The sequence below is a fragment of the Coregonus clupeaformis genome, chromosome 29, assembly GCF_020615455.1.
Source record: "Coregonus clupeaformis isolate EN_2021a chromosome 29, ASM2061545v1, whole genome shotgun sequence".
NCBI lineage: Eukaryota > Metazoa > Chordata > Actinopteri > Salmoniformes > Salmonidae > Coregonus > Coregonus clupeaformis.
Genome location: NC_059220.1, coordinates 21,942,705 through 21,956,589, shown reverse-complemented (window position 1 = coordinate 21,956,589; position 13,885 = coordinate 21,942,705). Strand labels below are relative to the sequence as shown.

The 13,885-nt window shown below is 46.0% G+C and overlaps 2 protein-coding genes across 3 annotated transcripts in view; one reads left to right on the top strand and one right to left on the bottom strand.

The window, feature by feature from the left end:
• Nucleotides 1–11,488, top strand: part of mnat1 (MNAT1 component of CDK activating kinase) — a 46,044-nt gene extending 34,556 nt beyond the window's left edge. For both annotated transcript variants that reach the window (XM_041855034.2, XM_041855033.2), the window contains exon 9: nucleotides 11,036–11,488. In XM_041855034.2, the coding sequence (XP_041710968.1) occupies nucleotides 11,036–11,156 (121 nt within the window). In that variant the 3' untranslated portion in view covers nucleotides 11,157–11,488. The remainder of the gene's footprint in view (nucleotides 1–11,035) is intronic.
• An 88-nt stretch (nucleotides 11,489–11,576) lies between these two features.
• On the bottom strand, nucleotides 11,577–13,604 carry LOC121544458 (tRNA (guanine(37)-N1)-methyltransferase-like). Its single transcript, XM_045209057.1, is given in 6 exon segments — nucleotides 11,577–11,696; nucleotides 11,802–12,091; nucleotides 12,093–12,415; nucleotides 12,520–12,644; nucleotides 12,933–13,412; nucleotides 13,592–13,604. Coding segments are annotated over 6 exon segments (1,287 nt in total). The 3' UTR covers nucleotides 11,577–11,640.
• Between the last annotated feature and the right edge of the window lie 281 nt (nucleotides 13,605–13,885).

The following is a 13,885-nucleotide window of genomic DNA, read 5'->3' as shown; positions in this document are numbered from 1 at the left end:
GTGACGACAGTTGGTGTGATTATTCGCAAATGGAAGAAACACAAAAGTACTGTCAATCTCCCTCGGCCTGGGGCTCCATGCAAGATCTCACCTCGTGGAGTTGCAATGATCATGAGAACATTGAGGAATCAGCCCAGAACTACACAGGAGGATCTTGTCAATGATCTCCAGACAGCTGGGACCATAGTCACCAAGAAAACAATTGGTAACACACTACGCCGTGAAGGACTGAAATCCTGCAGCGCCCGCAAGGTCCCCCTGCTCAAGAAAGCACATATACAGGCCCATCTGAAGTTTGCCAAAGAACATCTGAATGATTCAGAGGATAACTGGGTGAAAGTGTTGTGGTCAGATGAGACCAAAATCGAGCTCTTTGGCATCAACTCAACTCGCCGTGTTTGGAGGAGGAGGAATGCTGCCTATGACCCCAAGAACACCATCCCCACCGTCAAACATGAAGGTGGAAACATTATGCTTTGGGGGTGTTTTTCTGTTAAGGGGACAGGACAACTTCACCGCATCAAAGGGACGATGGACGGCGCCATGTACCGTCAAATCTTGGGTGAGAACCTCCTTCCCTCAGCCAGGGCATTGAAAATGGGTCGTGGATGGGTATTCCAGCATGACAATGACCCAAACACATGGCCAAGGCAACAAAGGAGTGGCTCAAGAAGAAGCACATTAAGGTCCTGGAGTGGCCTAGCCAGTCTCCAGACCTTAATCCCATAGAAAATCTGTGGAGGGAGCTGAAGGTTCGAGTTGCCAAACGTCAGCCTCAACCTTAATGAAGATTTGCAAAGAGGAGTGGTACAAAATCCCTCCTGAGATGTGTGCAAACCTGGTGGCCAACTACAAGAAACGTCTAACCTCAGTGATTGTCAACAAGGGTTTTGCCACCAAGTACTAAGTCATGTTTTGCAGAGGGGTCAAATACTTATTTCCCTCATTAAAAGGGGTCAAATACTTATTTCCCTCTTTTTTAATTTATATTTTTCTTTCTTTTTTATCCTTTCACTTTTTCATTCTATTTATCCTATTTTATTTATCTTTTTCTCTTTCTTTTTCTCTTTTTTGTTTTCTTTTTATCTTTCTTTTTTTATTTTTCTCATTTTTTATTTTTCTCGATCTTTTTTTCTTTCTTTCTTACTTACTTACTTACTTACTAGTAGGAGTCAGTAAATCTCAGTCACTGTGGCTCCCGTGCGTCTTGCTCTCTGAGTGTGTGGAGAGCAGCAGGCGTTTGCTTGGCAGAGGAGGGACTGTTTGCTCTTTCTACACAAAACTGCCTGAAATGGCTTTTCCATACGGCCACGGCTCTCTGATCCCAGCTGAGATCAAATCCACTTGATGGAGAGGGGGTCGGGAGGGGTAGAGGTCTTCACAGGGTCCTGGGGGGCTGTCCTGGGACAGAGGAGAGTGACGGACGGGAGCAGAGTGATGGCACCTCACAGTGAAGGCCTTTCACATACTGGGCCTACACACACACACACACACACACACACACACACACAATATAGCTTTGATGGTTGAGTTATGGGGCTGGATGAAGGCGAGAAAGGCGCTGTCTAGTATGACCTCAGATGAACCCAAGTTCTTTGATCTGGTTTTACTACAATTACATAACCTGTCTTTATTTATTCGTGATTTTTTTTGGCGATTTGAAATGTAAAACGTAAAAGTAATTAATCATAAAGATGCTTTATGATATTTTTGTGTAACAAATATGGTACACTTTCTGTTTCTCAAAAGCTCAGGCTGAAAGTCTCAGAACTTGTGCTAGCAGCTAGCTGGATGAAGTATACCATTGCAAAATACTGCTTCTCTGGATGCTCTATTCACACCCTCAGAGCAGTGAGCATGAATGAAAGCTGTAGCTCACAGATTTGACATTTGCATAGCCAGAAGATACTGCAGGAAGTATACGAGAGAGTGGGAGACAGATCTTTAAAGCAGGGTTGACTTGCAAACCCACAGTATGAGCTATTTCCCAGCATCACACTCAGCTCAGTCAGTCAACTCTCATCTCTGATAATCTATTATAGCTACTCTCGCGTGGCCAGGTGCTGTATTCTCATGGGGGAAGCCTGGAAATAGGGGGGTAGGGGATCAGTGGTTGTTCTCTCCGTTACTGGAGTAGCTGTGCTAATACCAGGGTATTGTGTGAATGTTGTATAGTACAGAATCCACTCCTTATCCTGACCTGCACTCACAGAGAATATTCTCTGTCCTAGGAAACGGAAGCAAAACAAGCATAGCTCTGTATAAACCGGATCTATTGTTGTCTCTTAATGTGATCTGTGCAAATATTGATTGAGTGTGAGTCATTAGGCCAGTGGATTGGAGGAGGCTTCTCTGCTGACAGTAGAAAGCTCTTTAGCTTTATGGGTGTGTCTGAATATAAAAACAGCAGAAAGCAAGGGAGTCGCCAGCCAGTCCTCCACAGGGTTTTCCTGGGATCTGTCTGTGGGTTTGGATGGAGAGAGGGCTGTTTTTTGTTTTTCTTATGAGGGCCCCTTGCCAGCCCCTTCCCCAGGCAGGCGGGCGGTGTTCCCACACACACACACACACACACACACACACACACACACACACACACACACACACACACACACACACACACACACACACACACACACACACACACACACACACACACACAACAGGCCAGCCCAAGTGAAGGAGACACCACCAGGGCAGGCCAGGGATAGCTAGCTAGCTGCCTGCCTGCTGCCTCCTTTGTTTATTTGTGGCGCTGGCTGGAGACTGCAGGGTCAACTCCCAGAAGAGAGAGAGAGAGAGAGAGAGAGGGGCGACGTCTCCTTACTATTTATACATTCCACTAATGTATGCAGAGGTGTGTAAGGCAGGCTCCTCTCACCCTAGCTATAGGCATACACACACACACACACACACACACACACACACACACACACACACAGATATTGGCACAGTGGAGTCCTGTGTGTCTCCTCCTTCCCTCCCAGGGCCCAGGGCTCAGTGATGTACAAGGGGATTAGCCGGCTCATTTTCCCCTCTTAAGAGCTGGGGAAAGAAAACAAACTCCCGTCATCTGGGGCTGTGCTGTGGGGACTTGCCTCACACAGCTAATTGTAGTAGGTACCTTTCCATTATGATGTATGAATATCCCTCCCACCCTCTCTCTTTGTTTTTCTTTCCCTCCCCCCCTCCCTCCCTCTAATTGAAATGATGTTGCCTCTCCCTATAGCTCGAGGGTCTGTGGAAACTGATACCAGTGTTTCAGAACCCACCTGGGAAAAGGCTTTTCTTCCACAGTGTACCAGTGTTCTATTCACAATTTGCTACATGTGATAATCAATACTCCCGTGTGGTGTGTTTTGTGGGTGTGTCCCGTGCTAACAGCCATTCGGTGAAGAGCATATGCCCCTCCATTGTTTACGGGCCCATTTGGTTAACGATGACACTGATGGCATTCTCCCTGCTCTCCAGGGGATAGATAGATGCTCAGTACCTGCCAGGCATCTCACTGCCTTAATGTGGATTCCTGTATCAAGTGGCTAGTTCGTGGTGGGTTTCCATGCCATGGCTGTAAAAGAGATTGGGCACTGTCCTGTTGCTGTCAGGCAGCCTCTACCGCCCCCATCAGGCCAGACAGGGGAAGAACATGTCTGTGATATAGAGACAGTCCTGGAGGAGCAGTGACAGGTGATGCTTTGTGAAGGAAGGATAGTTATGTTTTAGGCGTCTACTTAAGCCTCTGTTCTTTGAAATGCCTTCATGTCACACACATAAATGCCAACGTCATTCATACTCTTGCTGTGATTAATGTAAACCGGCCTTACAAGTTTTGCTTGCTGGTTGTCAATCACTGCAAATGAGTATGGATTTCTATAAGCGTTAATGTCAAGTGTCATACAATGCTTATGTTAACACCCTAAAAGTGGTACCCCCTTCACTAAGTGTTACTGATTCCCCATGTGGCTCTCTGAGAGACACCCTCTCTGTCAGTGGAGTTGACCTGCTAGTGATGATAAGATACATGATAAGGAGTCAATGGCCTAGCCTGTGTGTGTGTGATGTCACTGAGACCAATTCTTCAGTGTACAACGGGGGGTTTTGGGCCGTGCCGTATCATCCAAATGGTTCAGGATATAATCTCACACTCCCATGTCCTGGAGGAAACTCCATCCCAGGGAAACGAGACTGGCCTCTGGCCCCCGATGATGAAAGACTGCTGTTGACAGATGTAGTATACCTGTAAGAGTGCTCTATGTTTGGCTCCACTGCAGGGGGTTTTGTTCCTGGACGGCTGGCATACCTTCTAGGAAATTCTGCAGAGAGGAAGTGTATTGTTAGGACGGTTTTGGGAAAGATATGCAGGTCACTACCCTGTAACACACAGATACACATACACACACAGCAGTGCTCTTGCTTTTAGGGCAGTTGTGGGATGGGGAGGGGTAGTGGAGCTGTGAGTGTGTAACTGGAGCTGGCTAAGGAATGCAGGAGTGTTTTTGGAGGAGCGGTTGGGGTGGGGAGGGTGATTAGGGGGTGACAGCTGAGTGCTGACCCCTCTATAATGACAAATCATCCGGCAGGTGTGTGGCTCTGCACCCCCACCCCCTCATTCCCAGGCCAGGATTCCCAACCTCTGCTGGATCGGAGCGCTAAAGGAAGACTTCCGGACATGAGGCCTGCTGTCCAAGAGACTCATGACTGGCCTTTCAGAAGTATGAAACAGGTCTCTGTGGAGAGCTCCAGCCAGGACCTCCCAACCACTGACCTTAATAACCCTTTACTCTCACCACACACTTCAGCCCTGATATCTTACAGTAGCTCCACCTTCAACCAGAAGGCCATGGAGTCTCGGATAGGTGAAAGTTAATTGATTGAGTTTTGACATTGCTAAATATTGTTTCTCTCACCATGTACAGAGTAGAATTGTCCAAGTTTTGTCCCGTAGTGCGGTAGTGACAGGAGTTAAGATGCTCCGTCTCTGCCATGGCCATGAGTTATGGGAAGTAACACTTCTCTTTGATCCTTTATGCTGCAAAAGCAACTGCATTCCCAGGATCAGAGAGTGTGGTCTGGGAGCAGACAGGTGCTGAGCTGCAGCCTGGTCTGGGGTCAGTGGCCAGACCGTTGTGAAAGTAAAGTGCAGTAGCAGAGGGAGGGAGACGGAGACGTACTGTAACAGCAGCTGGCTATCGCTACTAGACGGCATTGCTTCAGTGATTCATGGTTTTCTGATAGGAAGGAGCCTCTATTATACACTCACTCACAGTGGAGGTAATTTATACTGATACGCTATTGTATATGAGCACAACCCACTCAGACCTACATACAGGGATGTTTTATTACGGGAATGCAACAAAGCAACCTGCCATAATCCCACAGTGTCGATCAGCAATGTTTAAAAGGCTGGTCCAAATGAATTAATACATTGTCTCTCGTGTCTGTATGTGGTTTAAGAGAGCACCACCAACTGTTGGCCATCTATAGGCAAGTGTGGGCATGGCAGCATTATATCTGGGCCTCTTTTCTTTACATCATGGCTGGGTTTCCCCACAGCCAGCACGTGGAGTCTAGACTGGGGCCTCGATCCAGCCAGCCTGCCAGTCCCTCACATAATGTAGCTGCTCCAAAGCAGGCTGTTTTCACTCTGCCTCAGTCCTGCAGTTATTTCACTGAAGAAGTCTAACACCCTCCCTGCCTTCCACACACACACTATCACAACACAAAGAGAAGCCACACATTTTCAGATGAAAACCACACAGAACCTTCCGGAACATTTCGGCACTTTTCTTTTCACTTTGAATTAGAGATGGGCCTCTGTGTAGTTTTCCAGGCAACGGGAGCAGGGAATACTTTTGGGGTCCCAACGGGAAATCCAAGATGATTATTAGCGTTAGCAGGAGACATTGCCCAGGTATTCACCGTTCCAAGCCAGAGAGGAAAAATGCTGTTAGCTCCAACAGTTTGGAGGCATTTGGCTCTCGGAAAGGGGTGGATGGTAGCATGAATACTGAGAAACGGATTCTAGAATAATATTGTTATTACTCCATCATTGTGGTAATGCACTGATCCAAGGCGCCCATGTTTTTAGATTTAACAGTAGGGTCATTACAGTTTGCTATTTCCATGCCGTGTAGGACAATGTACAGTGGGGAAAAAATGTATTTAGTCAGCCACCAATTGTGCAAGTTCTCCCACTAAAAAGATGAGAGAGGCCTGTCATTTTCATCATCATAGGTACACGTCAACTATGACAGACAAATTGAGAAAAAATAATCCAGAAAATCACATTGTAGGATTTTTAATTTATTTATTTGCAAATTATGGTGGAAAATAAGTATTTGGTCACCTACAAACAAGCAAGATTTCTGGCTCTCACAGACCTGTAACTTCTTCTTTAAGAGGCTCCTCTGTCCTCCACTCGTTACCTGTATTAATGGCACCTGTTTGAACTTGTTATCAGTATAAAAGACACCTGTCCACAACCTCAAACAGTCACACTCCAAACTCCACTATGGTCAAGACCAAAGAGCTGTCAATGGACACCAGAAACAAAATTGTAGACCTGCACCAGGCTGGGAAGACTGAATCTGCAATAGGTAAGCAGCTTGGTTTGAAGAAATCAACTGTGGGAGCAATTATTAGGAAATGGAAGACATACAAGACCACTGATAATCTCCCTCGATCTGGGGCTCCACGCAAGATCTCACCCCGTGGGGTCAAAATGATCACAAGAACGGTGAGCAAAAATCGCAGAACCACATGGGGGGACCTAGTGAATGACCTGCAGAGAGCTGGGACCAAAGTAACAAAGCCTACCATCAGTAACACACTACTCCGCCAGGGACTCAAATCCTGCATTGCCAGACGTGTCCCCCTGCTTAAGCCAGTACATGTCCAGGCCCGTCTGAAGTTTGCTAGAGTGCATTTGGATGATCCAGAAGAGGATTGGGAGAATGTAATATGGTCAGATGAAACCAAAATATAACTTTTTGGTAAAAACTCAACTCATCGTGTTTGGAGGACAAAGAATGCTGAGTTGCATCCAAAGAACACCATACCTACTGTGAAGCATGGGGGTGGAAACTTCATGCTTTGGGGCTGTTTTTCTGCAAAGGGACCAGGACGACTGATCCGTGTAAAGGAAAGAATGAATGGGGCCATGTATCGTGAGATTTTGAGTGAAAACCTCCTTCCATCAGCAAGGGCATTGAAGATGAAACGTGGCTGGGTCTTTTTAGCATGACAATGATCCCAAACACACCTCCCGGGCAACGAAGGAGTGGCTTCGTAAGAAGCATTTCAAGGTCCTGGAGTGGCCTAGCCAGTCTCCAGATCTCAACCCCATAGAAAATCTTTGGAGGGAGTTGAAAGTCCGTGTTGCCCAGCGAAAGCCCCAAAACATCACTGCTCTAGAGGAGATCTGCATGGAGGAATGGGCCAAAATACCAGCAACAGTGTGTGAAAACCTTGTGAAGACTTAAAGAAAACATTTGACCTGTGTCATTGCCAACAAGGGGTATATAACAAAGTATTGAGAAACTTTTGTTATTGACCAAATACTTATTTTCCACCATAATTTGCAAATAAATTCATAAAAAATCCTACAATGTGATTTTCTGGAATTTCTTTTCTCATTTTGTCTGTCATAGTTGACATGTACCTATGATGAAAATTACAGGCCTCTCTCATCTTTTTAAGTGGGAGAACTTGCACAATTGGTGGCTGACTAAATACTATTTTTCCCCACTGTATACTGAGCAAAAATATAAACGTAACATGCAACAATTTAATAGATTTTACTGAGTTACAGTTCATATGAGGAAATCAGTCAATTGAAATACATGCTGTTGGTCACAGATAATAAAAAGAAAATGGGCCTCAGGATCTCGTCACAGTATTTTTGTGCATTCAAATTGCCATCGATAAAAGGCAATTGGGTTTGTTGTCCGTAGCTTATGCCTGCCCATTCCATAACCCCACCGCCACCATGGGGCACTCTGTTCACACGACGCCATACACATGGTCTGCGGTTGTGAGGCCGGTTGGACGTACTGGCAAATTCTCTAAAACGATGTTGGAGAAGGCTTATGGTAGAGAAATTAACATTAGATTCTCTAACAACAGCTCTGGTGGACATTCCTGCAGTCAGCATGCCAAATGCATGCTCCCTCAACTTGAGACATCTGTGGCATTGTGTTGTGTGACAAAACTGCACATTTTAGTGGCCTTTTATTGTCCCCAGCACAAGGTGCACCTGTGTGATGATCATGCTGTTAAATCAGCTTGTTGATATGCCACACCTGTCAGGTGGATGGATTATCTTGGCAGTGGTTGTATACAGTATGAAAAATGTATACACTCACTAACTGTAAGTCGCTCTGGATAAGATCGTCTGCTAAATGATGTAAATGTAAACAAATTTGAGAGACAAGCTTTTTGTGCATATGGAATATTTCTGGGATCTTTTATTTCAGCTCATGAAACATGGGACCAACACTTGACATGTTGTGTTTATATATTTTTTTGTGTAGTATAATGAAGAGCTGGACATTCTATAGGATCCATAGGGCCTACACGTTATCATGGGTTTTTGTATGGACTAAAATCACGCTGACAAATGTCATTCAGTCATCTCTCTCGCCTGCATTAGTCTATTCCCGCCCCCCTAAGCGACATAATGGACCAGTCCAAAGTGACCCATATTTACCCAATAACAGGAGGCTTTGAAAAGGCCCAGATCGAGTTGCAGCTAATGCTCCAGTGGGGCCCGGAGAGTGAAAGATGTTACCGGCCGAAACGGCTTGGGTTTCAGGGGCCTGTGAACAAAAGGCAGCCAGTCCTCTGGGAGAAAGAGAATGAGGGGTGAGGGAGGGAGGGGGGAGAGAGTTGTAAGCCTAACTTTGTCTTAGAAGGTACAGTACATACATAGTATAGTGAAATAGTAGCAGCAAAGCTGGCTCAGTGCACCTTGTATACTGTTAAGTGTCTCATTCAGTATGTGTAGTAGTCACTGTCTATTGCTGTGTGTACCAATTACCAAACTTCATTGTCTGTTTGCAAATGTTTTATAAAGCGTCTGTGTAAAATATTTGTCTGTCTGTTTGGAAGCGTCTATGCACGTGTGTGTATAAAGTAGAGCTTTGGGAGGACATGCACTTACAGGAGCAGAGTTAATGGAGCAGAACTGAACTAACGTGTGGCGTTAGGGGGGAGCAGAAAGCAGACCGACTTGGTTAGTTTAACGGCTGTAGACTAGAGGACTGGCTGGTGATGATGATACCCAAAGGTGATTTCACTCTACATCCTCCCGCTCTCTCTCTCCTACCACCATTATTCTCTCTCCCTCCCTCTCTCTTTCTCTCCTCTCCCTCCTTAGGGGCAGGCTGGTATAAAGTTACACAGAGCTCTCAGCTTTCTTGGAAGGAATGACCACACGAGTAGCTTGGGGATTAGATTAGCAGGAAGAACAGACTTAGCCGGGCTGGAAATAGACCACTTTTTCACTGTTAAAAGGGCCCAGTACAATATAATCAATAGTCAGCACTCATCTGCTGTGGGGAGAGGAGCAGGAAGCCATCGGAGAAGGCCTCAAGTGCTCCGTGAAGGACAGGCTACAGGAGCTCAGGCTTAATGAAGTTATTATTAATCACTGGGACGCCTGTTTTGGACTTGTGTGTTGTTTCTCTAGTGGGTGAAGAGTGGTCTTTATGTACAAAACCTGATCCGTCCTTCTCTTCTTACGTCTGGAACTTAACCACTGATGGCTAGAATTCATTTTCTGTTCATGTCAATGCATAACACATGAGTAAATGCCATATTAATGACCATGCATACGTTATGCTCAGCAGTTGGTTTTTAGATATTAGTATTTTTTTCATATACTGTGTATATCATGTCAAACATTAAAGACACACTGACACACAGGTACACATGCAAACTGCCAAAAAGAAATGCTCCATAAACACATACTCCAACACAAGTATTCCACACACACACCTCCTCCTCCCTCCCACTCCTATTCTCTCTCCGAGCCTCCCCACGTGTTGGGTTACTCTGTAAAGCAGACCGAACCGGAGCAGAAATCAGAGGGCTGTCTGTGTGCTCGCTTCCTATTTCACTTTGAAGATTTCCTGGCTCTCAGGGACAGGAGGCATAAAGCCTAACTCGTGTGGGGGGCTTTAGCCCTCTGTGCTTGGGCTGTGAGTGTGGGAGAGGAGAGGGGTGAGTGTGTGCTGTCTGTTGCTTTTGGTCTCAGTGGCTTGAGGACTATGTTAGCTTAGTAGTCAGAGACTGTAGAACCCAGTGAGGGAGGCCCAGTAGTGTGGGGGTGGGAGGTCACTCCCCTGGTGCCCACTGAGCTGACTGACAGCCCAGGACTGAATGTGTGAGGAGGAAGGATTAGAGAAGAGGGGAGGTAGTCAGCCCTACATCCCCTCCCTAGTGGAAGAGCACCCATCACCACAGAGACCAGGGTCTAAGATGCAGTAGACAGCTCAGCTGTTTTTTCCATCTATAGCTCAGAGTGAAAATATACAGTGACTCGCCATCTTCTGGTGGGCTAGGGCTACATCTGTAAGCACTTAAATAAAAGACACCTATAATACTAAGGGTGGAGGGGCTCCTAGGCACAAGGTGTTTGTGAGTGTGCACTGTGTGGGGTTGACGGGCGGTTTACTCCTGCCTTCATATGGGGCTGAGGGAATTCTGGAGGGCTAGAAAAACCTTGTCTGAGGAAAAATCAACTGATGCTCAAGAAACGCTTCACATCAACTGCATCAATGCCCTTGCATCCAAGCTTTTGATGTGTAGACTGGGTGATGGTTTTTAAAGGCCTCACCACCTCTAAAGCCTGAGACTGTGTAGATTTGATCTTTACATCACATATACAGTAGTAGCTAGTAGCAGTGATGCTAATATAGGGATGATGGAGAGGGGATAGTAGACTAATATAGGTGCTGACATTATGATACTGTAACTGCTTTGTTACAAAATAATATTTTTAACTGACATCATGGTTCTTCTCTCTTTCTGTTGACAGGTATCTGAACCACGTGCGTACTGCCCAGCCCCAGGACATGGCTGGAGGATACAACTCAGGACTGGCGTGTCATCGAGCCATCCAGGATGCCTTTAGTGGGCTCTTCCCTCCACTGGGCTGACCCCTCTAAAACTGAGAGAGGAGCTCAGAAATATGAGGCTGTCAATATGAACTCTTTTCTCAGGACTCAAATCACCACCCTGCTCTACATTGTGGAGGGAGCCATAGACCGCTATGGATGGTGGACTATAGTCTGAAGTCAGACCAGAATGTATATGTTGCTATTTTTTTAAATTATCTTTTCATTTTTATTAAAATAAATATAAAAACACATTAAGCCAGTTGTGGTCTGACCCTTGTCCTGTTTGTTGGATAATAAAACTATTGAAACAATGCCTTATTGTTGGACCTGGATAATGGACCAGTATTTGAAATAGTCAACAACACATACCAGTTTGGATGTTGTTTTTAGGTGAAGACGTCACCATGATTTAGATCATGACCGCCTCATTGACACTTTAAAATAAAAACATGAACACAATTCAGAGATAAAAAATAAAATGTACAATTTAATGTCTCAGAATGATGACCTTTGTGAAATATATTCAATCTGTTGTCTTCCCACACTTATGTCTCTTTGGGGCTGGTTCTTCTATGGTTCCTGAGGAGAGGACAAAGGGTATTAGTATTTTATCAGTCTATAGTCTTTCAGAGAGTGAATGAATGAATCATGCATGTGTGTTGAGTACTGTGAATGAAAGCTCACCTGTCTCTGTGCTCTTACTGCTGAAGAGCACCTCTTTGGGGATGGTGAAACTCACACACATCATCTCCTTGTTTGGGGCCACATTCCTCACCAGATGCACAGAGCACCACCCCTCTAGGGATAACCCCAGGCTGGCTGAGGCCCTTTCCACCACGTCTCTCTGAGGGTCGTTCTCCTTAGAGAACCCATAGCAGTGCACCTGCGGCAGGTTCACATCGCAGGAAAGTCCCTGGTCCAGGAGGCCTCTGAAGGCATCCAGGAACTCCAGGGCCAAGGCAGGCAGGTTCATGAAGCAGGGCAGGCAGCTTCTGCTTCAGTGGCCCCTGGATGAAGGCCCTGCCGTCCAGGTTAAAGGTTGTGACCTTACGCTCCACCTTGTTCAGCTTGCAGTTGTGCTGCAGCCAGCGGTGGGACTCAGGGTTGAGGTCATTGGCCAGCACAGTGCAGCCACGCCGGGCAGCGGGGATGGCAAAGGGACCCACACCAGCGAACACATCCAGCACAGTGTCACCGCGTTTCAGAAGAGCCACCACACGCTCATGCTCCGTGCTAAGACGAGGGTTCCAATACACACACGAGAAATCTAACTCGTATGTCACGCCGTTCTCACGCACCTACAGCAGAGGTAGAGAGAAGATAAGGAATGAATGCAATGCCCATGCCTCTGATTTCATGACAAACTATGCTTAATCAAAAATCACAATTTCTAAGTACTTACTTTGGCCACCATATTTTCCTCTCCAGCCATCACCTCCATCTTGAAGAAGCGGTAGGTGGAGTCGATGGTGTTGGTCTTATTGACCACACAGGTCACCCCAGGGTTCTTATCCATTATGACTTGGCCTGGAAATGGATTCGCAACAGCAGACAGCATCATGTCAGTAAAACAAAATGAATCGGCACTATCGTTTTCCTCACACACACACATAATGTATTTCATCTGTAGCTAATTGACCACTCTGGAAACACAATCTTGGGAGAGTGGTCAGGGATTGAAGAGAGCATCACATGTAAAATACACAATGACCTGTCAACAGCATCACTGATACCCATGCCTGTGTCTGTCTTCTGACAGATAGTACTACTTACATTGTGATGCAGAACAGTACAGTATGTTTGTAGCACTCTCACCTATGAGGTTTCTGTATGGCAGCTGGTGCTCCCTCAGGTTCATATGTGCAATGTGACCCACTCGACTAAACCCTGAGGTGACATCCTGTCCCTCTGGCAGTACAGCGCGCAGAACCTCCTCACTCTTCAGGTTGTCGTAGGTCAGCCTCAGCTCGTAGTGCTGGAGCTCTTGAGGTACTCCAAATGACCGCAACGCCTTGGCCTCTGCGTCGCTGAATGAGTTGGGTGAGGAGACAATGGCAGGGTCCAGCAGCAAGAGCCTGTCATCATCGCTGCCTTCGACCCCAACAACTCTTCGCATGCCTGGGCGCTGGAGGGCTACTTTTTTCAGGCTCTTCACCAATTTATTCAGGACTTCTTTTGGCACACGCAGGGCTGGGACAACAACTGTCTGGGCGAAGGCTTCTTTATCCAAACAAGTCATACCTCGGACCTCTGGAGGAGCTGTGTATAGGCTGGGCACATCGCGCTGTATTGTTGCTGCTCAGGCATCTGCTTCAGAACACTCACAGGACAAGTTGATGCTCGGTCCGGCTGCAGGACCGCAGAACACTGGGTCCGGTATCGATTGCAAGCAGTTTTGAATTTGTAGTAGTGAGAAGATTCTTGGAATAATCCTGCAATGACTAATCGTAGAAGAGGTCTCCTTGAAATATTACCCGTCCTAAGCATCAACCTTAGGAAAATGAAAAACTAACAGATAATATATGTCAAATATAAAACGGATTATTGGCACACAACACTGAACGATTACTGTTTGTTATTATTGCATGGAAAGATCGTTACTTTATTCAGTAAAAACATAAACATTGAAACGTATTCCTCACCTCAACATCGCCTCTGCAGAGCGCACACGTTTCTATGTCATCATTAGTGGACTTGTTTGCAGCCACATGATTCGTCAGATGGAACTGTCGATCTCTGATTTGATAGAAATGTTGTGCGACGTATAA